The 26,540-nt window shown below is 49.2% G+C and overlaps 1 protein-coding gene across 1 annotated transcript in view; it reads left to right on the top strand.

Moving 5' to 3' along the window:
- The window catches only part of NIBAN2 (niban apoptosis regulator 2), a 78,807-nt gene that overhangs the window by 38,068 nt on the left and 14,199 nt on the right, over window positions 1-26,540 (top strand). The window contains exons 2-5 of the mRNA XM_007528846.3: window positions 10,680-10,810; window positions 19,887-20,015; window positions 22,187-22,292; window positions 24,335-24,502. Coding sequence (XP_007528908.1) covers window positions 10,680-10,810; window positions 19,887-20,015; window positions 22,187-22,292; window positions 24,335-24,502 — 534 coding nt within the window. The remainder of the gene's footprint in view (window positions 1-10,679; window positions 10,811-19,886; window positions 20,016-22,186; window positions 22,293-24,334; window positions 24,503-26,540) is intronic.

Genomic DNA, 26,540 nt, shown 5'->3' with positions numbered 1-26,540 from the left:
AGCTTGAGGTTCTGAGTTTGATCCCCAGCATCCTATAGTTTTAAAATAAATACGTAAATCTAGGAAGGAAGGAAGGAAGGAAGGAAGAGATGACGGTAAAGAAAGGAACAGTGCCCTGGGAGGTGGCACAGTAGTTAAAGTATTGGACTTATGAGTGAGGCCCTGAGTTTGATCTCCAGTGTTACATGTGCTAGAGTGATAGGCAGTGGAGCGGTGAAATAGCTCACTTGGATAATTCGCTGTTTCATCACATGCATGACCCAGCTTCTCTGAGCTCAGCTTGAAGGAAGCTTCCATGCTGTGGTCTGTCTCCCCCCCCCATATATATATATATATATATATATATATATATATATATATATATATATATATATATATATATATATAGTGTTAGGCAGGGCTTTGGAAGCTGTGTTTAGTACAGTGTAGAGACTATTGGGGAGAGAAGGGTTTTGTGTAGGCTTTGGCAGGTTTACAACCCATCTCTTTAGCTCATGTAGTAGTGCTTCTGCCTTGCCCTATATAGGACCCAGATTTGAGTCCCAGCATGCCACAAGAGGATGCCTCAGCACCAGTGCTGTGGTGCTTCTCCCTCTGTTCTCTCTCTCTCTTTCAAAAACAAAGCAAGACAAGCCTAGTGACCTGAGCATGGGCAAGGCCCTAGTGACACAAAACAAAACAAAGCCAACTAACAAAAAGAAGCCTGTATCTTCCCTTATACATTTTGTTTCTTTGAGTAAATCACTGGGTCTCCCTGAGCCTCAGTTTCTTAGTAAAGTGGGCCTTGGACATTTGTTAGGATTAAATGAGTCATTGATTGTTTTTAAGTCCTCAGTGGATAAGCTCCCCTGATTAAACTCTGAGGGTTGGGGTAGGAATGAGGTGGGGAGCAGAATTAGAACTGACCTACTGGGGGTCGGGCAGTAGCGCAGCAGTTTAAGCGCACGTGGCGCAAAGCGCAAGGACCAGAGTAGGGATCCCGTTTTGAGCCTCCGGCTCTCTACCTGTAGGGGAGTCACTTCACAGGTGGTGAAGCAGGTCTGCAGGTGTCTTTCTCTACCTCTCTCTGTCTTCCCCTCCTCTCTCCATTTCTCTCTGTCCTATCCAACAACAAATGACATCATCAACAACAATAATAACCACAACAAGGCTACAACAACAAGGGCAACAAAAAGGAGGGGGGGAATGGCCTCCAGGGGCAGAGGATTTATAGTGCAAGCACTGAGCCCCAGCAATAACCCTGGAGGCAAAAAAAAAAAAAACTGACATACTACAGATGCCTTCTGGGACCTCATTGGTCTTAAAGGAGACGAAGGCCTTTTGGGATAGAGTTCCAGGCATCAGAAGCAGGGGGCAGTGCCATGCTAAGATCAGTGGAGATAAAGATGCAATGCACCCTCTGCTGCTCACCCAGCTTGTTGGAAGCCTTTGATCCTGAAACCCAGGAGTCTTGGGGGATGGGGTCTGGGGCGGGGGGTGGGGGCAGGAGATGGCGCACATACCACAGTGCTCAGTCACAACAGGAGGGGTGTACACATCACAGTGCTCAGAGACTCCTGTTCAAGCCCTTGGTCCTAACCTGCAGGAGAAGCTTCAGGAACAATAGTGCTCTGGGTGCCTCTCTTCCAATCTTCCAAACTACCTTTCTTTCTTTCTTTTTCTTAAAGATTTTATTTATTTATTTGTGAGAAATGATAGGGGAGAGAAAGAACCAGACATCAATTACTCTGGTGCATGTGCTGCTGGGGATTGAACTCGGGACCTCATGCTTGAGAGTCCAATGCCTTATCCACTGTGCCACCTCCCAGACCACCTCACTATCTTTCCTTTCCCTCTCAGTTTTTCTGTCTCTATTTTAAAAAAACTATCTGAAACTCAGAAGAGAGACAGAGAGAGAGTGAGAGTTTCACCCCCACATCCTGGGAAGTGGTCTTCTCAAAGCCAGACAGAACCTACCCCCCAAACTGCAGATGTGAGCCTCATTAGGAGGCCCTGGATGGGAGGTGACCCCCGAGGTCCCTGACTCAGGCATGGGTGGGCACAGATTTGGACACTTCAGCTCCACTACCTGGCTGCCCTGTTAGTCTAATAAAGGGATGAGGACTCTCTGAGTGGGCCCTGCCTGTATCAATAACAACCCCATGTAGGTGCTCAGAGATTTTCTTTGATGTGTGAAATGACCTCTGTGAGCCATTCGATCTTTCTGCGCTTTGGCTTCAGCACCTGTAAAGTAGAAGTCTTTATTGTCCTGTGTTCACTGAGAAGGCCATTTGAAGAATCTGGGTGTGTATGCTGGGCTGTGTCTGCCCAGCGTGAGTCGACCTCCTAATTCTGTGCAGTGTGCTGGCAAATTGACCAAAGGGAGGCAATGGCTGACTCCGGGGACTCAGAAAGTCTTCAGCTTGAGTGCCCCCAAGCCTAGCTGGGAACCCAAGCACCTGGGTGCCTCTGAACACCTGGCCCCTCACCTTTGCCTGAGCCCTTCCTCCTTATGGGCTCTCCTCTGTCTGTTGTAAGCCTACCATCACCATCACCATCATCGTCATCGTCATCATCATCGTCACAAGGGTGTGATTGTTGTCCTGCTTCTAGGGTTTTCACTGGGGCTCAGTGCCAGCACTATGAATCCACTGTTCCTGGTGGCCATTTTTTTCCCCATTGTCATTGTTGCTGTTGTAGTTGCTGCTGTTGTTGTTGGATAGGACAGAGAGAAATGGAGAGAGGAGGGGAAGACGAGAGGGGAGAGAAAGACAGACACCTGCAGACCTGCTTCACCGCTTGTGAAGTGAACCCCCCCCACCCCCGCAGATGGGAAGCTGGGTATTTGAACTGGGGTCCTTGTGCTTCTCGAACTATGTGCACTTAACCTGATGCGCTACTGCCTGTCCCTCCCACCCCCCTTAAGGTCTTTATTGGATTTTTTTTTCAAACTGTAAAAGTTATACCCACTAATAAAATTTTCAAACAGCCTCTTAGCATTGGTACTATAAGCTGAACTCTATTATGATTAATAGCAACATTTATGGAAGCGCCAAGCCAATGGCTTCCCGTCCTTAGCCCACAGAGCTGTGGCTGGGCAGGCAGATTCTCTCAGGCCCATTTTACTGATGAGAGAGCAAGGTGACTGGCAGGGCTGGAGTCTGGGAGAACTGGAGTTATGGCTCCCACCTACTGCTCAGAACCTAGGGAGGGCTCTGGCAATCCATCTGTCCTAGTCCTTCCCTACCTGCCCCCAGGCCCTGTCATTCAGGAGCACCTGGGGCTGAGTCACCCCAAGAGAGAGGGAGGATGGGTGAGAGAATGTGGAGGTGGGCAAGGCAGGCACACACCCTGGGACTGCTTTACCCAGCAGTTCACAGCAGCAGGTGCATTGCTGAAGGAAGCCTGGGCCTCCAGGTTTCTGGGCATCCTGGCTCCTGGGCCTCCCTTCCAGTTCTGGATGTAGGGCCCTAATAGTTAACCCAGCTCTGGGAGTGGACCATAGCCTGTGTCGTCTCTGCCCACAGGAGGAAGGCATGTCTGGGCAGTGCAGTCAGAGTCAAGATGAGGAGGGGATCAGCAATCCCAGCTCAAATGTCTAGTTCTTCCCTATATCCAGGGGAAGGTTTTTTTTTTTTTGTTTTTTTTTTGTGTGTGTGTGTGTGTTTTGTTTTTTGCCTCTAGGATTATCACTGGGGCTCAGTGACTGCACTACAAATCCACTGTTCCTGGAAGCCATTTTGTTGTCCTTGTTATTGTGGGGTTTTTTTTTTTTTGCCTCCAGGGTTATTGCTGGGGCTTGAATCTACTGCTTCTGGAGGCTTTTTTAAAACATTTATTTATTTGTTTATTTATTTTCCCTTTTGTTGCCCTTGTTTTTATTGTTGTTGTAGTTATTGTTGTTATTGATGTCATCATTGTTGTTAGATAGGACAGAGAGAAATGGAGAGAGGAGGAGAAGACAGAGAGGGGGAGAGAAAGACAGACACCTGCACACCTCCTTCACCGCCTATGAAGCGACTCCCCTGCAGGTGGGGAGCCGGGGGCTTGAACCGGGATTCTTAAGCCTGCCCTTGCGCTTTGCGCCATGTGTGCTTAACCCGTTGCGCCACCGCCCGACTCCCCGGAGGCTATTTTTCCCCCTTTTGTTGCCCTTGTTGTTTTATCATTGTTGTGGTTATTATTGTTGTTGTTGTTGGATAGGACAGAGAGAAATGGAGAGAGGAAGAGAAAACAGAGAGTGGGAAGGATAGACACCTGCAGACCTGCTTCACCACTTGTGAAACAACCCTCTTACAGGTGGGGAGCCAGGGCTCGAACCAGGATCCTTAAGCAGGTCTTTGCGCTTCACACCACGTGCACTTAACCCACTGTGCTACCGCCTGATCCCCTTGTTATTGTTATTATTGCTGTTGTTGTTATTGAACAGGACAGAGAACTCTAGAAAGGAGGGGGAGACCTGCTTTACCGCTTGTGAAGCGACCCCCCCCCCCTTTGCAGGTGAGGATCCGGGGGCTCGAACCGGGATCCTCATGCCAGTCCTTGCACTTCACGCCATGTGTGTTTAACCTGCCGTGCTACTGCCTGGCCCCAAGGGGTGTTCTTTACATTCTCTGATCCAGAGTTCTCTCTGCGGTGGCAACCATGCATCTCCCCAAATCCACCATGTGTGCGTTCTCCAGAAGTCATGTCTGGAAGCAACAGTCAGGAAGAGCTGGGGTGGCAGGTGTAGAGGAAGCTGCAACCCCCACCCTGATAGCTCCCTGGGCCACCCACAGATGCCCAGGCAAGGCCACTACCGTGGGAATTGGAGTTGGAAAAATCTCTTTGGCAGCTGCAGGGAGATAACTGCTTTGGGATGGTGGGAAGGGGGAAAGTGGAGTGCTGAGCAGTGCTGACAAGGGAGAGCTGTGGAGGACCTGTGGGAAGTGGGCAGGCTGGAGCCTGGCTCCGTCTCAGCTCTCTCCTGGGCTGCTGTGCTCCAGGAGGCCACGGGAGCCACCGGGTGACCCTGTTCAGGGCTGCTTCCTTGGGACTGCATTATCCAGACTGAGCCCCTTCCCCAACTACCTTTCTGATCCCCAGGGCTTCCCAGGTCTGGCTCCCTGCAGTGTCTGAGTCTTCTTTGTGCTCTGCCTTCCTGTGGCCCCCACCCCTTTGCACCGAGCATGTGATGCTCCCAGGCTTTTCTTGGACATCTCTCAAGAATGTGCTAGGGTGGCCCGGGAGGTGGCACAGTGGATAAAATGTTGGACTCTCAAGCATGAGGTCCTGAGTTCCATCTCCAGCATCGCGTGTGCCACAATGATATTCTCTCTCTTTTTCTCTCTCTCCCTCTCCCTCTCCCTTTTTCTCTCTCTCTCCCTTTCCCTCTCCCTCTCCCTCCCTTCCCCCCTCTGCCTCCAGGGTTATCACTGGGGCTCAGTGCCTGCACTATGAATCCACTACTTCTGGCAGATGTTTTTCCCATTTCATTAGACTGGACAGGGAGAAATTGAGAGAGGGCGGGAGATCGAGAGGGAGAACAATAGACACCTGCAGAACTGCAGATGGGGGTTAGGGGCTCAAACCTGGATCCTTGCATGGGTCCCTGAGCTTAGTATTTTGTGTACTTAACTGGGTGAGCCACCACCGGCCCCCTCTTTTCACTCTCTCTCTCTCTCTCTCTTTCTGCTACTTGATTTTATTTATTCTCTCTCTCTTTCTGCTACTTGATTTTATTTATTGGGCAGGGAAGATAGCATAAGGGTTATGCAAAGAGACTTTCATGCTTGAGGTTATGAATTTATTTATTTATTTTGACTAGAGCACTGCTCAGCTCTGACTTATGAGGGTGCAGGGAGATTCAGTGTGGGAGCTCAGAGCCTCAGGCGTGAAAGTCCTTTTGCATAACCATGGCGCTCTCTCCCCTACCCTCCTCTTGCTTTCTCTTTCCTGCCCCCCCACTCCCTTCTCTGCCCCAGTGTTTCCTATCCAGTCTTCCCTTGCTGCCACGTTTACACCAGTCCTGCTCACCTCCTTGATCTTGCCCAGGACACCCCTCTTAGTCACCCACTGTCACCTTCACCCTTCACCCAGCGATCCCCCAGTCCATGTGTCTCTGATGAGCAGTTGCAGCCAGCCCCAACCCCAGCCCCTGGGGTTTGCACTTAGCCCTTAGAGCCCTGCTGGTACTGTCTGTCCTCCTCCCAACCCATTTGACTTCAGAGGCGAGGTGGAGAGCAAGGATGGATGGTGAGATATCCCACACTCCCTGATCTGTTTGACTCTGGAATTTAAGGCCAGACTCATATCTAAACAGTCTGGATAGCAAGACATACCTGTCATTACAATGAAGTGAAGTCAGGGCTGCTACAGTTCTTTTTTTGGGGAGGGGTCTGCCTCCTTTTACCCCCCATTAAGCAACTCTCCTTAGTTCATGCCTGTACTTTCTCCTCTCTCCATCCTCTGTCCTATAGCTTCTTCTCCCCAGTCCTCCCAGCCTCACTTGGCTAACCTATCCATACCGCAACATCAGAGATCTGGGATGCATTTCCTCCTGCTCCTACCCTGCCCTGGGCCTCCTTGGCCCCAGCGTTGCCTGTCACATTCCTGTTCCATCTGGGTTATTTGTCCTGTTCCTCTCTGACCCACAGCCCTCTCTGTTGGAGTCTCGATGCCCTTCGATGGGCCAGTGCCCAGTCCCTCACCTGACTTGGCCTTACCCTTTCTGTCCTTCATTCAGTTCTCCAGCCCTGAGGGCCTTCTGCCCCCTGCCTGGACACAACATCTGGGCTTCAGTGACTCATAGCTAAGCTCAGGCTGTGGGTCAGGTTGACCTGGGTTTAAAGATGAGATGGAAGATTCAGGTCTCTGGAAAGGTACTGAGCTGAGGCTAGGTCAGCAGAGTCACAGCTGAAGGGGGTGATGCCTGCCCATCCTGGAGGGAGAGAGGGGAAGAAAGAGAGGAGAGAGAGAGAGAGAGAGAGAGAGAGAGAGAGAGAGAGAACCCCTGCAGTGTCCAGATACCTGGGGCCCTCAGACAGAACTCTGGGCTGAGGGGCCCAGGAGGTGGTGCCGCAGTGGGTGAAACACAGGACGTGTAGGCATGAGGTCCTGAGTTTGCTCCCTGGCAGCACATGTGCCAGAGTGGTGCTTTGACGCTCTCTCTCAAATAAATGAATCTTAAAATAAAAAACAAATATAAAAGACACCTGAGCTGAGACTGTGAGGTCTAGTGGTGGAGCACTTGGGTCCATAAACCTCCTCGGCTCTAAAAATGGGAAACCATTTTAGGATTCACAGAAACTGTGGTGTATGTACACACACACACACACACACACACACACACACACACACAGCCTTTATGAAGAGTCTTTGGACTTAAGCATAGACAGCTTGCCTGCCCAGCAACTGGGGTTGACCTCAGTAGATGGTAGCGATTATGATGCTGATGACACAATTTATCAATGTCTCCAATGTCTGTGGTCCCATTTTCTCTGTTTGACCCCAATCAGTGCCTCACTCCCCTCCCCCATCAATCCTGCTTTAGCAAAACAAGCCCTGAGGTCTATGAGAGGTCTAGTTGTTTATGGTTTTTAAAAAATAGGCACTCAGAGCAAATTCCTCATTTGTTCTCCCCTCCCTCCTTCAAAATCAGCATCTGTTCTGACGTGCATTCATTCCAGGAAAGGGGAACAGGGAAAGGTCTGTGCAGAGGGCTGTCTCCAAGGAATGGGGATGGGAGTGGCCTGGCCTAGCCTTGGTGTGGGGTGTGACACACACTGTCAGCCTATCTACCCCTGCTCTCACCTCCTGGCTCCACTGTCTTAAGCTGTGTGACTTGTACCAGTGACTTAACCTTTCCGACATCAGTTTCCTCTTTTTTTATTATTATTTATTTTCCCTTTTGTTGCCCTGTTGTTGTAGTTATTATTGTTGTTGTTGATGTCATCATTGTTGGATAGGACAGAGAGAAATGGAGAGAGGAGGGGAAGACAGAGAGGGGGAGAGAAAGGGAGACACCTGCAGACCTGCTTCACCACTCGTGAAGCGATTCCTCTGCAGGTGGGGAGCCAGGGGGTCGAACCGGGATCCTTAGGCCAGTCTTTGCACTTCGAGTCATCTGTGCTTAACCTGTTGCGCTACCGCCCGACACCCCTCAGTTTCCTCTTTAAAATGCGATACACACAGTCCGATCTCACAGGGCAACTGGGAAAATTATGTCCTAGTGGAGTGACCTCAGCACTGGGAGACCAGCCCTGGGGGAGATGGAGTGTCATCAGCCCCATCTCCTTTGAGAGGGCATCAGGTCTTGGAAACCTGGAATCTTAAGACTGCCAGGGAAACTGAGGCTCAGAGGGGGAGCTGGAGCCTGGACCAGCACAAACCCAAGTGGAGACTTTAGCTACAGCTTTTGGGATAGATCAGGAAGCCTCTCTCAAGGAGACAGCTGTGTCCTCTGCTGGTGTCCTGTCTGGGCTTCAGTTTCCTCATCTGTACCGAGAGTTTTCCAGCAAGCGGCACAAGTCCTGAGTGTGTGAGGTGTGTGAGATGTGCGAGGCCACACCTCCCCTTCTCTGTTGAGAAACTGCTTTTATGCTTTTATAAAAAAGATAAGAAAACAGCCTGCAAGCGCCAAAGAACAAAGTGGTGGATGAATTCATTTCAGAGTGTTGAATTTATTAAAAAATAAATTATTATCTTTACTTATTGGATACAGACAGCCAGAAATTAAGAGGATGGAGGAGAGAGAGAAAGAGAGAGACACCTGCAGCACCGCTTCACCACTCGCAAAGCTTTCCCCCGTCTTTGCGTACTGCAACATGTGCTCTCAACCAGGTGTGCCACCATAGTGTGAAAGGAGCCATGCTTGCAAAATAATTCATATGCTGTAAAGGAGAAGAAAGGGGAAAATGCGGTTGACTTCCCCCACCTCCCTCTCTGCCACAGTCTAAGTCCCATCCTTAGTAGTCTGCACCCACCCTCCACATAGACGTGACTTGCAGGCGCAAAGAGGAACTGTTTTAACGGGTGGTATTCGACTTGTGATCGTGTAACACCCTTTGTGTCACGTGACAATGTGGACACCCTGCCCTGTGGTGGACGTATCCACACCTGTCCTGGGTGAACTGGACTATTCTGAGTCGTAGCCCGCTGGTGACATTGGGCCTGTTTCTACTGGCCTCCCAGGTGCATTGGGCCTTCTCCCACCAGCTGCTCTGTTGGGTGGGTTCCTAGAAGAGCGAGCCCACCAGGTGAGTACTGTCCCCAACTTTAAAAGTGTGCGCATGGGGAGACAGCTTAATGGTCATGCAAATTATTTTCAAGCCTGAGGCTCTGAGGTCCAAAATTCAATCCCCAGCACCATCATAAGCTAGAGCTGAGCAGTGCTGTGGTCAAAAGGGGGGAAATTGTGCCTTCAGAAAGGCCTTTCCTTTTCCTACCCACCCCCAGCTCAGGGTTCAAGTGCCTATCCCTTCATATTCTGGATGAATTCATGCAGAAAGTGGGGTTTAGGTTCTACTGCCTTTGGCTGGTTTATGGGTTTATAGTGCTGGGGACTGAATCTGGCACCTCTGAGCCTGGGGCATGAAAGTCTGGTACACTGTGATTGTGCTACTTCTCCTGCGTGCCTATTGATTTTTCTGTAGTTTCTGTTTGGTGGTTTCTCTATCTGTGGTCATTATGTATCTGTCCTGAGTCACCCACATGTGCCCAGGAAATGCACAGATCAGATCAGTGACCATGCAGATGAGATCTGAGAGTATGAGGTATGGAGACAGCATGATGGTTCTGCAAAAAGACTTTCAAATCTGGAGCTCGGAGATCTCAGGCTCAATCCCCAGCACCACCATAAGCCAGAGCTTATCTCTATCTTTTTCTGTGTCTTCCATTAAAATAAATATTTTTTTAAAAAATTGTTTATTTTTCCTTTAGTTGCCCTTGTTTTATTGTTGTCGTAGTTATTATTGTTGTTGTTATTGATGTCATTGTTGTTAGATAGGACAGAGAGAAATGGAGAGAGGAGGGGAAGACAGAGGGGGAGAGAAAGACACCTGCAGACCTGCTTCACCGATTGTGAAGTGAATCCCCTGTAGGTGGGGAGCCTGGGGCTCGAACTGGGATTCTTAGGCCAGTCCTTGTGCTTCGCGCCATATGCACTTAAGCCGCTGCACTACTGCCTGACTCCCAATACTTTTTTTAAAGCAAGCAATTAAAAAAGAAAAGAGAGGGGGCCAGGTGGTAGTGCAGCGGCTTAAGCACACATAGCACCAAGCACAAAAACTGGCATAAGGATCCCAGTTCGAGTCCCTAGCTCCCCACCAGTAGGGGGGGTCACTTCACAGGCGGTTTAGCAGGTCTGCAGTTGTCTATCTTTCTCTCCCTCTCTCTGTCTTCCCCTCCTCTGTCGACTTCTCTCTTCCCTATCCAACAACAACAGCAGCAACAACAACTATAACAGCTACAAGATAAACAACAAGGGCAACAAAAGGGTAAAAATGACCTCCAGGAGCAGTGGATTCGTAGTGCACGTACTGAGCCCCAGAAATAACCCTAGAGGCAAAAAAAAAAAAAAAAAAAAGAAAGAAAAGAAAAAGAAAACAAAGAAAGAAGTCTTACAAGTAGGAATTGGGGATTTTGTGAGTGAGCTCCATGGGGGGCACATTGGAGGTCAGTAACTATGGTGACCTCATGGTCTGTCTGTGGTTGTCTTCCAGAGAAAACGGGGAAGATCCTGGCGGAGTTCCTCCGCTTCTATGAGGACCAGTATGGTGTTGCCCTCTTCAACAGCATGCGTCATGAGGTTGAGGGCACCGGGCTGCCGCAGGCTCAGCTGCTCTGGCGCAAGGTAAGAGCCAGGTGCCAGGTTCGGGTGGACCTTGGGCAAGTGACCTCCTGTTTTTTGGGCTTCAGCTTCCCATTGTTTTGATGGCTCCATCCTGGTTCTGAATAAGCTACCTGGGTGGTGTAGTCGGAGGGCATCCATCTCCCTGGGTGACTCTTCCCAGCCAAGCCCCTCTGCTGGCAGAGCTGGAGCTCTGGAATTGTCTTTGCAGGCCTGGGACGGAGGAGGACCAGGGAATCAAACCCAGTGCCCCTCCCATTGGCTTCATGTGGTGAGGATATTGTCATACCTTTTGGGAGCCTCAGTTTAGTCAGCTGTAAAATGGGATAAACACAACTCCTGCTCTGTGTGTGTGTGTGTGTGTGTGCGTGTGTGTAAGGTTTGCGTCAGGGACTGTGGGAATCGAGGAAAGTCCTAGCTGACACTTTCATCTTCATCACTCTGTCATTCTCATGTTCTTAGAAGTCAGACTATGTTTACCCAGCAAATATTTGGGGAGTAGAGGACTGGAAGCTGCCTGGCTCTAGCTGGGGAGGGGGTGGGGGATGACAGCACTGGTCCTTGAAGGTAAGCAAAGCCTCAGGAAGGTCACCCAGAGATTGGGCCCTGGTTGGGGATGCATAAGAATGACCCTAAGGAGGGAAAGGGATGCTGGGGCACAGTTGGGGCTTGGAGCAGCCCTGCTCAGCACAGGAAGTCTTGTTTGAGAGGGTCTTTACCTCCCAGTGGCTTTTACCACCTGCCCTGTAGGTGGCCGGCAGGTGGCAGAGGGAGCGGTGGTGAGGAAGAAGGTGTCAGTCATCAGCGGCCCAGGGGCTACTTACTCCTAGCTGGTGGTCCATGGGCAGATGCCTCCTAGCTGCTCTCTGGGGGAATCTGACCTGCCTGGCATTCAGATGGCCTAATCCCCGGCAGGTGGCCTGGGTGCTGTCTTTGTCTGACCTGCCTCATCTATCGACCCAGTGCCAATGGTTGCCTCTGGGTTCCCTGCTACTCAAGTTTTGAGGTGCTGGAAATGGTGGCACTGGGGAGGAATGGAAGCTGGAGTCCTCCCCCCGTGCCCCACCCCGACACACACATACACAGTCTGGGAGGAAAGGGACAGCCCGTCCTGTGAACTGGTGGTTTGGACAGTCAATTCAGCCTTCCAAGGTTCAGTACCCTCCTCTGACAGATGGGTGCCTCCTGCATCGGCTGCTGTGGGCATCTAGTGGAAGAATAACTGTGCTGTGGTCAGTGGGACAAGTGGGATGACAAGGGGTGAGCCCCCCACTGGCTGGGTGACTGCCGATGCATGTTTTCATCTTTGTGAAACGGTCTCCAGAGAGAAGAGTCGCCTGGTCAAAGCAGACTCCCGCTGGGGTGGGATCACATGGGGCTCCGAAGACTGAGTGAAGGAAGATGTGGGCAAAGCAGAGAGTGACCGGGGGACAGAGTCCTAGGAGGCCACGGACTAGGAGCTCCATGGCGGGGTAGCATACTGGTGTCTCTCCTCTCTGTGTGTCTCTTCCTCTCCCCCACTCCTCTAAGTAAAGAAGAGAAAATTTTAGCTGGGAGACCACTCAGCAGTATCACAGGTGGGAACCTTGCCATCATCTCTCTACTCCTGCCCCCAAACCCCAAAATGTGCCCACTCAGCAGGAGAGCAAGGCAGAGCCAGACTGCACACGTCAGGGACTTGCTACCTCTTGGTCTTCTCCATAGGAGGACATGCTGCAGGCCCCAACGCGTGGGGCAGGGAAGCCGCTGGAAGCCTGCATGAGACTTGGGAGGGTATATATATATATAATTAGGGATTTACTATTACAAAATTATAAGACAACAGGGTTATGATTTCACACTTTTCCCACCACCAAAGTTCTGTGTCCCCATTTTCCTCCACTGGTCGATCCATACCTCCACTGGACACTGCACTAGGGGGCCGGGTGGTGGCGCACCTGGCTGAGCACACATGTTATAATGCACAAGGGTGGGGATTCGAGCCCCCAGTCCCCACCTGCAAGGGGAAAGCTTTGCAAATGGTGAAGCAGGGCTGCAGGTGTCTCTCTATCTCTCTCCCTCTCTATCACCCTCTCCCCTCTCAATTTCTGACTGTCTCTATAGAGCAAATAAAGATAATAAAAAATTATATAAAATTTAAAAAAAAACCACAGTGAATAAGACATTGGACTCTTAAGCCTGAGGTCCTGAGTTCGATATCTGGTTCTTTCTCTCTCTCCTATCTTTCTCACTAATAAATTAATAAAAAGTTTTTTTAAAAAATAAAAAGGAACTGCAGTAGTTCTCCCAAGGTCACAGCTATGGCTGACTATTATTTCTGTTTCTATCTGTATTTATGTTCTCTTTTATTTTTCCTTCCTTCCTTCCTTCCTTCCTTCCTTCCTTCCTTCCTCTTTCTTTCTCTTTTTTTATTTGGCTTCCAGGGTTATTGCTGGGGCTGGGTGCCGGCGCTACAAATCCACTGCTCCCGGAGGCCATTTCCCCCCTATCTTATTGGATAGGACAGAGAGAAATTGAGAGTGGGAAGAGAAGATAGAGGTGGGGAGCAGGGCTCTTAAACTGGGATCCTTGGACAGGATCTTGTGCTTCAGACTATGTGCACTTAAGCCGGTGTGCCGCCGCCCAGCCCTCCTTCTCTTCCTGTTTTATTTTAATTGTTTAATATTTATTTATTTTCCCTTTTGTTGTCCTTGTTTTATTGTTGTAGTTATTATTGTTGTTGTTATTGATGTCATCGTTGTTGGATAGGACAGAGAGAAATGGAGAGAGGAGGGGAAGACAGAGAGGGGGAGAGAAAGACACCTGCAGACCTGCTTCACCGCTTGTGAAGCGACTCCCCTGCAGGTGGGGAGCCGGGGGCTCGAACCGGGATCCTTATGCAGGTCCTTGCGCTTTGCGCCACATGCGCTTAACCAGCTGCGCTACTCCCCAACCCCCTTCTCTTCCTTTCTAAATCACACCTACACCTATTAATACTTTTGAATGTCCTTCCTTTTTTCTTCTTCTCTCTCAGAGTACTGATGGAATTGGGGTTCAAAGCCCTCTGATCAACTTCCCCTAACAATTCTCCCCCTCTGGGAGTATGGACCAAAATTTTTGGGAGGATGGGAGTTCTGGCTTCTGTAATTGCTTCTCTGCTGGACATGGGCACTGACAGGTCGATCCATATCCCCATTCTGTTTCTTTCTTTCCCTAGTGGGGTAGGGCTCAGGAGAGGTGAGGTTTCAGAACAAATTAGTGGAGTGGGGCATTTTTTGTTTGTTTGCTTGTTTGTTTTTCTTTCCCTGTGGCTCTCAGAATAATCCTGCAAGAGACAGACTCACCATCAGGATACACCCTGAATGTACCTTGGTCCAGGGCTGGGGTCTTCTCCCTTGCTGGCCCTGCAGATGCTTAGGGAAGCAGTCACACAGTGGGCACACAGAGTCCACAAAGGAGATGGCAGGTCAACCCAGTGGGTATCTAGCCTGGTCTGGGTGGCCCACCAAAGCTTCCTGGACAAAGGGTTGCAGAGTAGGAGGGAGAAGAAAGTGTCCGAACAGAGGCTGAGAAATAGCTTAGGCAGGCAGTGCACATACTTGACCATGTACTAAGAGCAGCTCAAGCTCCCTGCCACCACATGGGAGCACTTTGTACAGGAAAAGCTTCGCGAGTGGTGGAGCAGCCTATGGTGTTTTTTGTTTGTTTCTTTTTTCTCTCTCTTTCTCTCTGTCTTGCCACCTCTATCAAGATAAAAAGAGAGTCCACTGAGTGGTGAAACTTCATTTGTTTGTTTTTTCCACCAGAGTTATTGATTGAGCTCGAATCCAACTCTCCTGGTGGCCGTCCCCCCCCCCCTTTCTATTTTTATTTGATAGGACAGAGAGAAATTGAGGGGATAGAGAGGGAGAAAGAGAGACATCTCCAGACCTGCTTCACCATTCTTGAAGCTTCTTCTCTGCAGTTGGGGAGTGGGGGCTCGAACTCAGGTCCTTGCACAGGGTAACATGTGCTCAGCCAGGTGTACCACTGCCCAGTGATACATGTAGGCACAAAGTCCCAGTGAATCCCTGACAGAGAAAACAAGTAAACAACCCCCAAGAAAACTGTCAGGGCAGGGGTGGATTGCATAATGGTTATGCAAAGAGACTTACATGCCTAAGGCTCTAAAGTCCCAGTTTCAATCCCCTGCACCACCATAAGCCAGAGCTGAGCAGTGCTCTGGTTAAACAAGAAAAAAAAAAAAAAAAAGAAAGAAAGAAAAAAAGAAAGAAAAGAAAAGAATACATCAGACAAGAGGCTAATAACCAGAATATATAAAGAACTTGCAAATCTCAACAAATAACCCCATCCAAAAATGGGGGAAGGACATGGACAGAATATTCACCACAGAAGAGATCCAAAAGGTCGAGAAACACATGAAAAAAATGCTCCAAGTCTCTGATTGTCAGAGAAATGCAAATCTAGACAACAATGAGATATCACTTCACTCCTGTGAGAATGTCACACATCAGAAAAGGGAACAGCAGCAAATGCTGGAGAGGTGTGGGGTCAAAGGAACCCTCCTGCACTGCTGGTGGGAATGCAAATTGGTCCAACCTCTGTGGAGAACAGTCTGGAGAACTCTCAGAAGGCTAGAAATGGACCTACCCTATGACCCTGCAATTCCCCTCCTGGGGATATATCCTAAGGAACCCAACACACCCATCCAAAAAGATCTGTGTACACATATGTTCTTAGCAGCACAATTTGTAATAGCCAAAACCTGGAAGCAGCTCAGGTGTCCAACAACAGATGAGTGGCTGAGCAAGTTGTGGTCTATATACACAATGGAATACTACTCAGCTATAAAAAATGGTGACTTCACCATTTTCAGCCGATCTTGAATGGACCTTAAAAAATTCATGTTGAGTGAAATAAGTCAGAAACTGAAGGATGAATATGGGATGATCTCACTCTCAGGCAGCAGTTGAAAAACAAGATCAGAAGAGAAAACACAAATAGAACTTGAACTGGAATTGGCATGTTGCACCAAAGTAAAAGACTCTGGGGTGGGTGGGTGGGGAGAATACAGGTCCAAGAAGGATGACAGAGGACCTAGTGGGGGTTGTATTGTTAAATGGGAATCTGGAAATGTTATGCATGTACAAACTATTGTATTTACTGTTGAATGTAAAACATTAATTCCCCAATAAAGAAATTTAAAAAAAAAAGAAAAGAAAAGAATTAAATAAGAGTCTGCATGGTAGAGCTCTATGGGTGATAGAGCAGAGCGGTAGTGTCTCTCCTCTCTGTGTATCTCTCTTTTAAAACTTATCTTTCTTTATTTTTTAATTTTATTTATTTCATGAGAGAGAGAGGGAGAGGAGAGAGACCAGGGGAGTCAGGCAGTTGCACAGAGGGTTAAGTGCAGGTGGTGCAAAGCGCAGGGACCGGCTTAAGGATCCCAGTTCGAGACCCTGGCTCCCCACCTGCAGGGGAGTCCCTTCACAAGTGGTGAAGCAGGTCTGCAGGTGTTTATCTTTCTCTCCCCCTCTCTGTCTTCCCCTCCTCTCTCCATTTCTCTCTGTCCTATCTAACAATGATGACATCAATAACAACAATAATAACTATAACAACAATAAAAAAAAACAACAAAAGCAACAAAAGGGAAAATAAATATATAAAAAAAAAACTAAAAAAAAAAAAAAGAGAGAGACCAGAGCACTACTCAGCTCTGGCTAATGGTGGCACTGAGGACTGAGCCTGGAGCCTCAGGTATGAAGCTGTTTGCATAGCATTATGCTATCTCCCCAGCTCTCTGTGTATCTCTTATTTTTAAAGGGGGGGGTGGCTCGGGAGGCCATACACCTACACTTGATCCTGATCCTGGGCTCAATCCTTGATGTTGCTTTTTAAAAAAGAAAGAAAGAAAAAGAAAGGAAGGAAGGAAGGAAAGAAAGCAAGCAAGCAAGCAAGCAAGCGGGGGACTGGGTTGTGGCACAGCTAGTGAAGTGCACAAGTTACTATGTGCAGAGTCTCGGCTTCAGGTCCCCTGGTCTCCACCTTCAGGGCAGGCTTTACAAGCGGTGGAGCAGGCTGCTGGTATCTCTCTTTCTCTCCTTATCGTTCTCCCTATTTCTCTGTTTCTATAATTAAAGATAAAAATATAATCAAAAAAAGAAAGGGGAAAAAGAGGCGCTCAGAGCTGAGCATTTATCTAAGCACCACCACCCTTCTGATTTTGGACCCAGAGAAGGAAGTCCAGTCCTCTGGTGTCCCAGGAGCCAGCATGGACAGCAGAGGGGGGATAGGCCAGGGAGGTGCCAGGGACTTAGCATTGGCATCTGACAGGGATACACTTGCATGGCAAGATGGACAACCTAGGAATCAACAGGTGGACTGTTTCTTTTTCTTTCTTTTCTTTCTTTCTTTCTTTCTTTGTTTCTCTTTCTTTCTTTCTTTTTTTTTTTTTTTTTTTCTTTTTCCCCAGAGTAGTGCTTTTTTTCCTCAGATTTCTGGCTTATGGTGGTGCAGGTATCGAACTTGGGACCGTGGAGCCCCAGATCTGAAAGTCTGTTTGCATAACCATTATGCTGTCTCCCCTACCCCCTCCTTGTGGGCAAAGCGGACACTGATCCCACGTCTGGAATAAAAAATGAAACGCCACAGACAGCTGGGTCCCAGTGACCCAAGACCTGAGTGTGGTCCTCTTGACAGCATTAAGCTGTGACCGTGCAAACGACTCCTTTCACGCCCACCCCGGGTGCACATTCATCAGAGCAAATCAGACAGCATATAAGCAACAAGAGTGAATGGAAGTTCCCCACAGTCCCCCCAAAAGCAGCGAGACTGGGTTTCATTTTACCACTCAGGAAACACACCATCATGATGTGAAGTCATGATAACAATGCCATAATGATTGAAATAATAATATGAATCATCATTGTAATGGTAATAGTATTTTATTAGCAATTATAATATAAGTGACTAATTTTAAAAGGGTGGTGGTACAGTAGTTTGTACATGCATAACATTCTCAGTTTTCTACAGTAGAACCCCCACTAGATCCTCTGCCATCATGTTCTAGAACCTGGGGTGTCTCTTTTTCACTTTCATTCTCCTTTATCAAAATGAAAGGAAAAGGAAAAAGGTGACCACAAGGAAAGGTGTAGTCTTGCAGGCACCAAGCCCCAGTGATAACCCTGGTGGAAAGAAAAAAAAGTCAGGGATTCAGGGGTTCTAGTCATGTCTATCTGACATCACAGATGGGGCTTGGAAAGGTGGGGTCAGTCTGCCCAGACTCCCATGGGCCCGGAACTGCACGGGCACACGGGGTCTCTGCTCTGACCATTCATCTTCCATCGCCTCCCACCAATGACCCCCACGTGGCATTGCCACCTGGGGAGCTGGTCAGAATCCAGAATAGGCTGGCCGAGCTGCTGGGTTCCACTTCATTTCCTGCGGGCCTTCCAGTGCAAACAGGAGACTGCCATTGAAAATCTTAGAAGTCAAATCCCAACCCTTAGCCAACTCCCTGTTAAAGGATGCCCAGGGTCTGGAGGTAGACTTGGGGGGGCTGGGGCTGGGTAGGGTGCTGAGTGCATCTCGCCCTGGGAGGGCCTGCCTGGGCCACCTGCTCCCAGGGCTGTCTTCCTGGATCCCAGCGAGGAAGCTGACTGTGTGCCTGAGGGGAACTGGGCCTTCCAGGGTGTTAGGAGAGCTCTCTTTGCTGCTTTCTGCAAAAGAGGGTTGCAGAGCTGGTCTAAATACAGACAATGCTGGCAGTTCTGTGAGCTGGGCAAAGCCCACTGCATGTGTATCTGGGATGGGGGAGTTGGTAGGGGGGACCATTATCTTTTCCTGTAAATATTTTTATCCTGGATAGGAAGCAGTCTGCGGGGTCCTATTGTTTGAGTACAATGGCTCCTCATTTTCTAGGAGTGTTTTGGCATTTCCCCTTGAAGAGTAGCAGAGAGGCTGCTGGCAAGAGGGGCACTTTGTGAAGGGCCTAGAGCACGGGAAGGGAGGGGAGAGGAGGGTTGAGGTAGAGGCCGCTTGGTGGGGAGCCCCTCACACCTGACTCCGGCTGTAGGGTCAGCCCTAGAAGCAGAGCAAGGACACCAGGAAGGGCCAGGCACGCCATCACCAGCTCTTTCTCCCCTTAGTACACATGAAACGTGTTTTGTTTTGCAACACATGGCACTTGTTGCTGAAGAGACAGGACTTGTCTGGAAAACTGGGGGACATCAGGCATTCCAGTCCCTTCTGTCCTAGAGTCGACCTGTTCCCTCACACCCTCAGTGTGTCCCTCCCCCAAGTTTTCAGGCACTTAACTACCTGCAGGGGCTGCCTACCCCTCCTGCTGTCCCCCAGTGAAGTCTGACAGTCTGCATTGCTCAGTCCCATGTGATGGCCCCCCCACGTATAGTTTGTTGAGCCCATTACTCACCTTACTACTCAGAACCCTTAGAGACCCAGGTGAAGTCAGTGCTGTCACTGTCCCCACTGAGCAGCTGAGGCCACTGAGGCTCAGAGAGGGGATGTGACAGGCCAACAATGGAGTCAGTGCTGGGCCTTTGCAGAAGAGTCTGGGCATCCATTCCCGCTCCCTGCACTGACCCCCAGGACACAGGTCAAATGGGGAACTCTCCAGGCTGAGGAGAGAAGGGTCTCTGGAGCCGACTTGATCACATTTTAGTTGCCCTGAGGGGAAATAGAAGCTCGGTACTGGGAGGGGGGGTCTTTCCCAGGGACTGGAGCCTCAGTTCTGGCCTGTGGGCATGTCCCCTTCTTTTGGGGTTAGCCTCCAGAGAAAGCTCCAGGCCCGTCTCCAGACAGGCCAGGGTGGAGTTGGAGTTGGGCTCCTGGTGGGGGCCTGAGCCACAGTGACTACCTGGAAGGGGCCCATGAGTCATCATGCTCCCTCTGGACATGGGGGCAGCCCCTCCATTGCTCTTGTCTGACTTGCCGCCTCACTTCGCACCTGGTTGAGCGAGGTTGGGATGGAAGATGGACACCAGGGGGCGCTGCTGAGCAGGCTGTAATCTGTGAGAGACCCTGTTTCTGCCCTGGGCTATAGGGGTGGCCAGACCTCATTGCTGCCTCCCTTTCCCCCCAGGTGCCACTGGATGAGCGCGTCATCTTCTCGGGGAACCTCTTCCAGTACCAGGAGGACAACAAGAAGTGGAGGAACCGCTTCAGCCTTGTGCCCCACAACTATGGGCTGGTGCTCTACGAGAACAAAGCGGTGCGTCCCCACCCCAGCAGTCACCTGATGTCACCCCCCAGCCAAGCTCGCTTCCCCCTCAGCTCTACAGCTCCCTGCCATCCATCCCCCTCTCTGAATTAGCACTGTTTGCCCCCTCCCACCTCCCAGTAAATCTGAGACCTCATACCCCCACCCTTGCCCTGCCACCTGGCATCCTTCCTCAATTGTCACCAGGGCAAAGCAGAACCCTAACCCCCATCCCACCTCCCTTATCCAGCTTTCTCTGCTGAGTCCCCTGCCCCCCTTTTTTTCCTGCTCAGCTCTGGTTTATGGTGGTATGGGGGATTGAACCTGGGACTTTGGAGCCTCAGGCGTGAGAGACTGTTTGCATAAGCATTGTGCTATTTACCCCTGCCTCTGAGTATCCTCTCTAAATACTATTTCATCCCACCAGACCAGCTGGTTGGGGGGTTGAGCTTTCACTCTGACCTCTCCCAACCCCAACCAATTCATACTAGCTCCCACCCACCCTGCTGAATTAATTTTGAGAGAGAGACAGAGATGACAGAGACACTGCAGGGTGAGATAGTGAGATCAGAGCAGCACACTGGCATTTGAGTTGCTGGGGATTGAACTCATGCTTGCAAATTCAAAGCTCTGTCACTGCATCTTTTTTTCTTTTTTCTTTTTTCTTTTCTTATAGAGTCATCCCTTTGCCCTGCAGTGAGTAGGTTATTCCTTAGTTCTGCTTTGGGCCCTGGAGAAATCCCACCAGGCTGAGCCACAGAGCCAATTTCATCTACTAAACATTTCTTCAGGCCAGATCAGCTCTGCATGGCCTGTTTGAAGATAAACCCGCATTAGATAAACAGAAGCTCCAGGGGTGTGGTTCTCAGAATCATCTGGATGGGCTGCTGAACTTACTCCACGTTGATTCAGGTCTCAAGTGGAAGCACATGTTTGCATTCTAACAAGTTCTAAGGTGGTGCTGATGCTCCTTGTCAGGACCACCCGTAGAAATCACTGCCCTGGTTGGTCCGGGAGGTGGCGCAGTGATAAAGCTTTAGACTCTCAAGCATGAGGTCCCGAGTTTGATCCCCGGCAGCACATGTGCTGGAGTGATGTCTGGTTCTTTCTCTCTCCTCCTACATTTCTCATAAATAAATATAATCTTTAAAAGGAAGGAAGGAAGGAAGGAAAGAAGGAAGGAAGGAAGGGAGAAAGAATCACTGCCCTGGAGGCTTGGAGCCGCTCACAAGGACTAGTTGAATAGTGACACCTAGTGGCAGGGTGCAGCATGGAAGCCCTGCTGTATGAGCTATTTATTTCAACTGCTTTTTCTCCCTGCTGGCATAAGAAAGCAGTATCCAGTGTTGGGGAGACCCCATAACGTTTATGCAAACAACTCTCAAACCTGAGACTCTAAGCTAACAGGTTCAATCCCCAGCACCACCATAAGCCAGGACTGAGTAGTGCTCTGGTCAAAACAAAACACAAGAAGTGTCCAGGCCTACCTCTCCTCCAAAGAGGACTTCTATGGTGTTCATAATACTGGAAGGTGGTGAATGCTCAAGACAGTGATCAAAGAGCCTGGGCTCTGAAGGCTGACAGGGTAGTTACTGTCCTAACACTGCTGCTTACAATCTATGTGAGCCTGTGGCTGATAATGGTTCCTACACACAGATGAGAATTCTGCAAAATAGCTGCAGATAACATAGGCAAGAGTAAGAGAAGTGAGGACAAGTCCAGGGAAGTAACATGGTGGTTTACACACCGGACTTTGATGCCTGAAGCTCTGAGGTCCCAGGCTCAATGTCTGGCACCATCATAAGTGAGCACTGAGCAGTGCTCTGGCCAAAGCATGCGGGCATTCTCAGCAGAATGTAGTGATGGCAGCTGTCTTACTCCATCCTCCTGAAGCCCTGTGACACAGAGGAACTATTACTACCCTAGTTTTATAGATTAGACTGTGGAAGCAAAGGAGGTAAACTTATTTTCAGCATCACACTATCCTCAGAGGAGTCTGAATTTGAGCGCAGAGCTTAGATCCAGGTCACCACGTCACTTCCTTTTCTCTCTTTCCTTCCTTCTTCCTCCCCACTCCCCTCAGGCTGGTAACACCAAGTTGGATGGTTATGGGAGGTAGAGATGGAATTGAGCTTGATCACAACTGTAACCTCTGGGGACTGTCTCTCTTGTCCCCTCCTCAGGCCTATGAGCGGCAGATTTCACCCCGTGCTGTCATCAACAGTGCAGGCTACAAAATCCTTACTTCCGTGGACCAGTACTTGGAACTCGTTGGCAACTCCTTACCCGGTAAAGGACCAGCTGCTCCCTTTCCAGGCTGCCGCGGCCTGTGAGAGTCTGGGGATTTGGCCAGGAGTAGTTCTAACCCTGGAGCTCTAGGCACCATGTTTGCATAAAGACCCACTGGGCCAGAGCTGAGCCTTGTGGGTCTGGGAAGAGGCGCTCTCCACCGGCCCAGCCTTTCCATCACATCCATCACAGCCATGCATCCTACCCACCTCCCCAAGTCTGTGAGAGACTCCCAGAGAAAATTGGAGTGATTATGCTGTACAAGCTGCTGAAACCAGACGGCATTTATGAGTAGTCATTCTAGGCGTCCTGTTCTCGAATGTTACCCCTGCTGTCAGAGCTTCCCAGACATCCTACAGGAACTCATCTACCTTTCTGCTGACTTCAGGAAGGAACACTAAGGGATTTGGGGGTGAGGGGAGATTCTGGTGTTGGTATCCCCATTAGGACTTGGAGCCAGGTGTTTTTGGAGTAGAGGGCTCAGCTAGAGTCTGGGGTTCTTGATATCCAGCCCCACTCTGGTTTTACTTGTGTTGTCTTCTCTTTACTTATATCTTCTTCTTCTTCTTCTTCTTTTAATAAACTGATCTTTTATTATCTTTTATTTATTTGATAGAAACAGCCAGAAATCGAGGGGGCAGGGGGAGATAGAGAGGGAGAGAGACACTGTAGCACTGTTTCACCACTTGCAAAGCTTTCACCTTGCAGGTGGGGACTAGGGGCTTGAACCCAGGTCCTTGTGCATTACAACATGTGCGCTCAACCAGGTGTGCCACCACCCGGCCCCTGTTGTGTCTTCTCAGGTAAATCTTTTCCTCCACCTTCAATTTCTTTAGCATCTACAAAGCACGGCACTAAGAGGACTGACCTGGGGTCGGAGGGGTGCTATGTAGACCCCTTGAGATGCTCTGTGTCCTGAACCCAGCACCGGGACACAGAGCCTGGGTACAAAGACCTGTCACTTGTATTAGTTTATTAACCACAGTGGTGAGATCATAGTTCAGGTCCACTGATCTCACTAGATCTCAAATATCCATGCAGGCAAAACTAAGAGGGAGAAAAATTCTTGTTATTTATTTGATTGCCTCACCCTGATGCCTCCCTCTCCACTGGGACATTCAAGCCACACTTTGGCCTCCACAAGCTGAAATTTGGAGAGAAACCTGAGAAGGTAACACTGGGCCTTTGAACAGAGAATTGTGACCCTGTGTTGTTTGTTCCTCACTCATGGAGTCTAGACATTACCCAAAAGGGAGCTGGATGTGACTGTGTCACCAACTCTAAGAAATGGGTCTGGGGCCTGGAGATGGCTCACCTAGCACAGCACACAATTTACCATGTACAGAGACCTGGGTTCAAGCCCTTAGTCAGCACGTGGGACCACCTGCATCGGGGAAGCTTCATGAATGGTAGAGCAGTGTTGTAGTTCCTCTCCTTTTTCTGTCTCCCTCTCCCCATCTATCCCAGAAAGAAAATGAGAGAGAGGGAGAGGGGAAGGGAGAGAGAGAGGGGAGTCAGGCGGTAGCGTAGCAAAGCACAAGGACCGACGTTAAGGATCATGGTTCGAACCCCGGCTCCCCACCTGCAAGGGAGTCGCTTCACAGGCGGTGAAGCAGGTCTATCTTTCTCTCCCTGCCTTGGCCTCCCCATCTCTCTCAATTTCTCTCTGTCCAATGGCAACAATGGAAAAAAATACCCTCCAGGATCAGTGGATTCATAGTGCAGGCACCAAGCCCCAGCAATAACCCTGGAGGCAAAAATAAATAAATAAACAAATAAAAATGAGAGAGAGAGAAAGAGAGAAATGGACCTGAACAGTTGCTGGGGGACCTCAGTGTCCACCAGTTGGGCTCTGAAGGACACAGCAGGAAAGAGGGCTGCAGTCTCCCCTATGACTCACTGGTCCACCGGTCCCCTCTTCAGGACAGACCAACGCTCTGTGGCTTGAGCCTGCCCCAGAGCAGCCCAGGATCCACTGACTGTCATCCTCTGGTAGGAAGAGATGGTAGAGGGCCACTGCTCAATCTGTGCTGTTTCCACAGGGATCACAGCCAAATCGGGCACCACCCCCATCCTCAAGTGCCCCACACAGTTCCCGCTCATCCTCTGGCATCCTTATGCACGTCACTACTACTTCTGCTTGATGACAGAAACAGAGCAGTACAAGTGGCAGGCCGTTCTGCAAGACTGCATCCGGCACTGCAACAATGGTGAGTGGCCTTGGTGAGGGGCATGGGCTGGGGTATTTGCTGCATGGTGGCATCTAGTAGCTGAGAATGGTATGGCAACCCTGCTCTAGGAGCTGTTTGAATTTTTTTTTTTTTTAAACCAGAGCACTGCTCAGCTCTGGTTTATAGTGGTGCAGGGGATTGAACCCTGGGACTTTGGAGCCTCAGGCACGAGAGTCTCTACATAACCATTATGCTATCCCTGCCCAGAGCTGTTTGAATTTGTAAAAACTCATCACATTTCTGCTTCTTTCTTTCTTTCTTTCTTTTTAATAAATTCTTTTTTAAACATTTATTTATTTATTTTCCCTTTTGTTGCCCTTGTTGTTTATTGTTGTTGTTGTTATTGCTATCATTGTTATTGTATAGGACAGAGAGAAATGGAGAGAGGAGAGAAAGACAGAGAGAGGGAGAGAAAGATAGACGCCTGCAGACCTGCTTCACCGCCTGTGAAGCAACTCCCCTACAGGTGGGGAGCCAGGGGCTCGAACTGGGATCCTTATGCTGGTCCTTGCGCTTTGCGCCACCTGCGCTTAACCCGCTGCACTACGCCTGACTCTCTGCTACTTCCTTTTTAAAAATATATTTTTATTTATTACTGTATAGAGACTGAGAGAAATTGAGAGGGGAAGAGGAGATAGAGAGGGAGAGAGACAGACAGACACCTGCAGCTCTGCTTCACCACTTGCGAAGCTCTCCCCCTGCAGGTTGGGACCAGGGGCTTAAGCCTGGATCCTTGCACACTGTAATGTGAGCGCTTAACCAGGTGCACCACCATCTGGCCCCTATTTCTGCTACTTTTTTTTTCTTTTTTTAATATTTATTTTATTTATTTTTTCCCTTTTATTGCCTTTGTTTTATTGTTTTATTGTTGTAGTTGTTATTGATGTTGTCATTGTTGGATAGGACAAAGAGAAATGGAGAGAGGAGGGGAAGACGGGGGGGGGGGGGAGAAAGATAGACACCTGCAGACCTGCTTCACCACCTGTGAAGCGACTCCCCTACAGGTGGGGAGCCGGAGGCTCGAACAGGGATCCTTATGCCGGTTCGTTAACGCTTTGTGCCACGTGAGCTTAACCCGCTGTGCTACCGCCCGACTCCCTTCTGCTACTTTCTAACATGAATTTAGGAGACTAATTTATTTCTAGGAATTTTTTTGTATTATCATTATTTATTTATTTATTTATTTATTGGGTAGTCAGCCAGGAATTAAGAAGTAAGAGGGTGATAGAGAGGGAGACACACACACACATACATTGTAACTAATATATATATATATATATATATATATATATATATATATATATATATATATTGATAGAAAGTGTTATAGAGGAAGAACATAGTAAATATGGGCTGTACCAATTGAGCCATCCTCCAGCCCCCAGGACTTTCATTATGTAATGTTTCTTTTTTTTTTTAATTAATTTATTTCCTTTTGTTGCCCTTGTTTTTTATTGTTGTAGTTATTGATGTCGTTGTTGTTGGATAGAACAGAGAGAAATGGAGAGAGGAGGGGAAGACAGAGAGGAGAGAGAAAGATAGACACCTGCAGACCTGCTTCACTGCCTGTGAAGCGACTCCCCTGCAGGTGGGGAGCTGGGGGCTCGAACCGGGATCCTTATGCCAGTCCTTGTGCTTTGCGCCACCTGTGCTTAACCCGCTGCACTACTGCCCAACTCCCAATTTTTCTTATCACTAACTGGCAAGGTAGTCTGCCTACAAAGTTCACTTTCTTCCTAGGGGTCTATAAGGTCTCATCCGCAAAGTTATGAGGTCTCTTCTAGCTCACTTATTCATTCAGCAAACATTGTTGATGTCTGGGCACAGAGGATACATCCCGAGAGAGACAGCTATGCTGCTGGCAGTCCAGTGGACACAGACGTTAAACAGATGAGGACAGCAGGCGTGATGAGTCACAGCTGTGCTGTGTGTTGGCTGGGACACCTCCCTTAAGGCAGGAGCGGGTTAGAGGAAGAACTGCACTGGGCATAGGACAGGTCCGGGTGGCTTGTAGGAC

The sequence above is a fragment of the Erinaceus europaeus genome, chromosome 10 (assembly GCF_950295315.1).
Source record: "Erinaceus europaeus chromosome 10, mEriEur2.1, whole genome shotgun sequence".
Taxonomy (NCBI): Eukaryota; Metazoa; Chordata; class Mammalia; order Eulipotyphla; family Erinaceidae; genus Erinaceus; species Erinaceus europaeus.
Note: the sequence above shows the minus strand (reverse complement) of the source record. Positions and strands in the feature narration are given on the sequence as shown.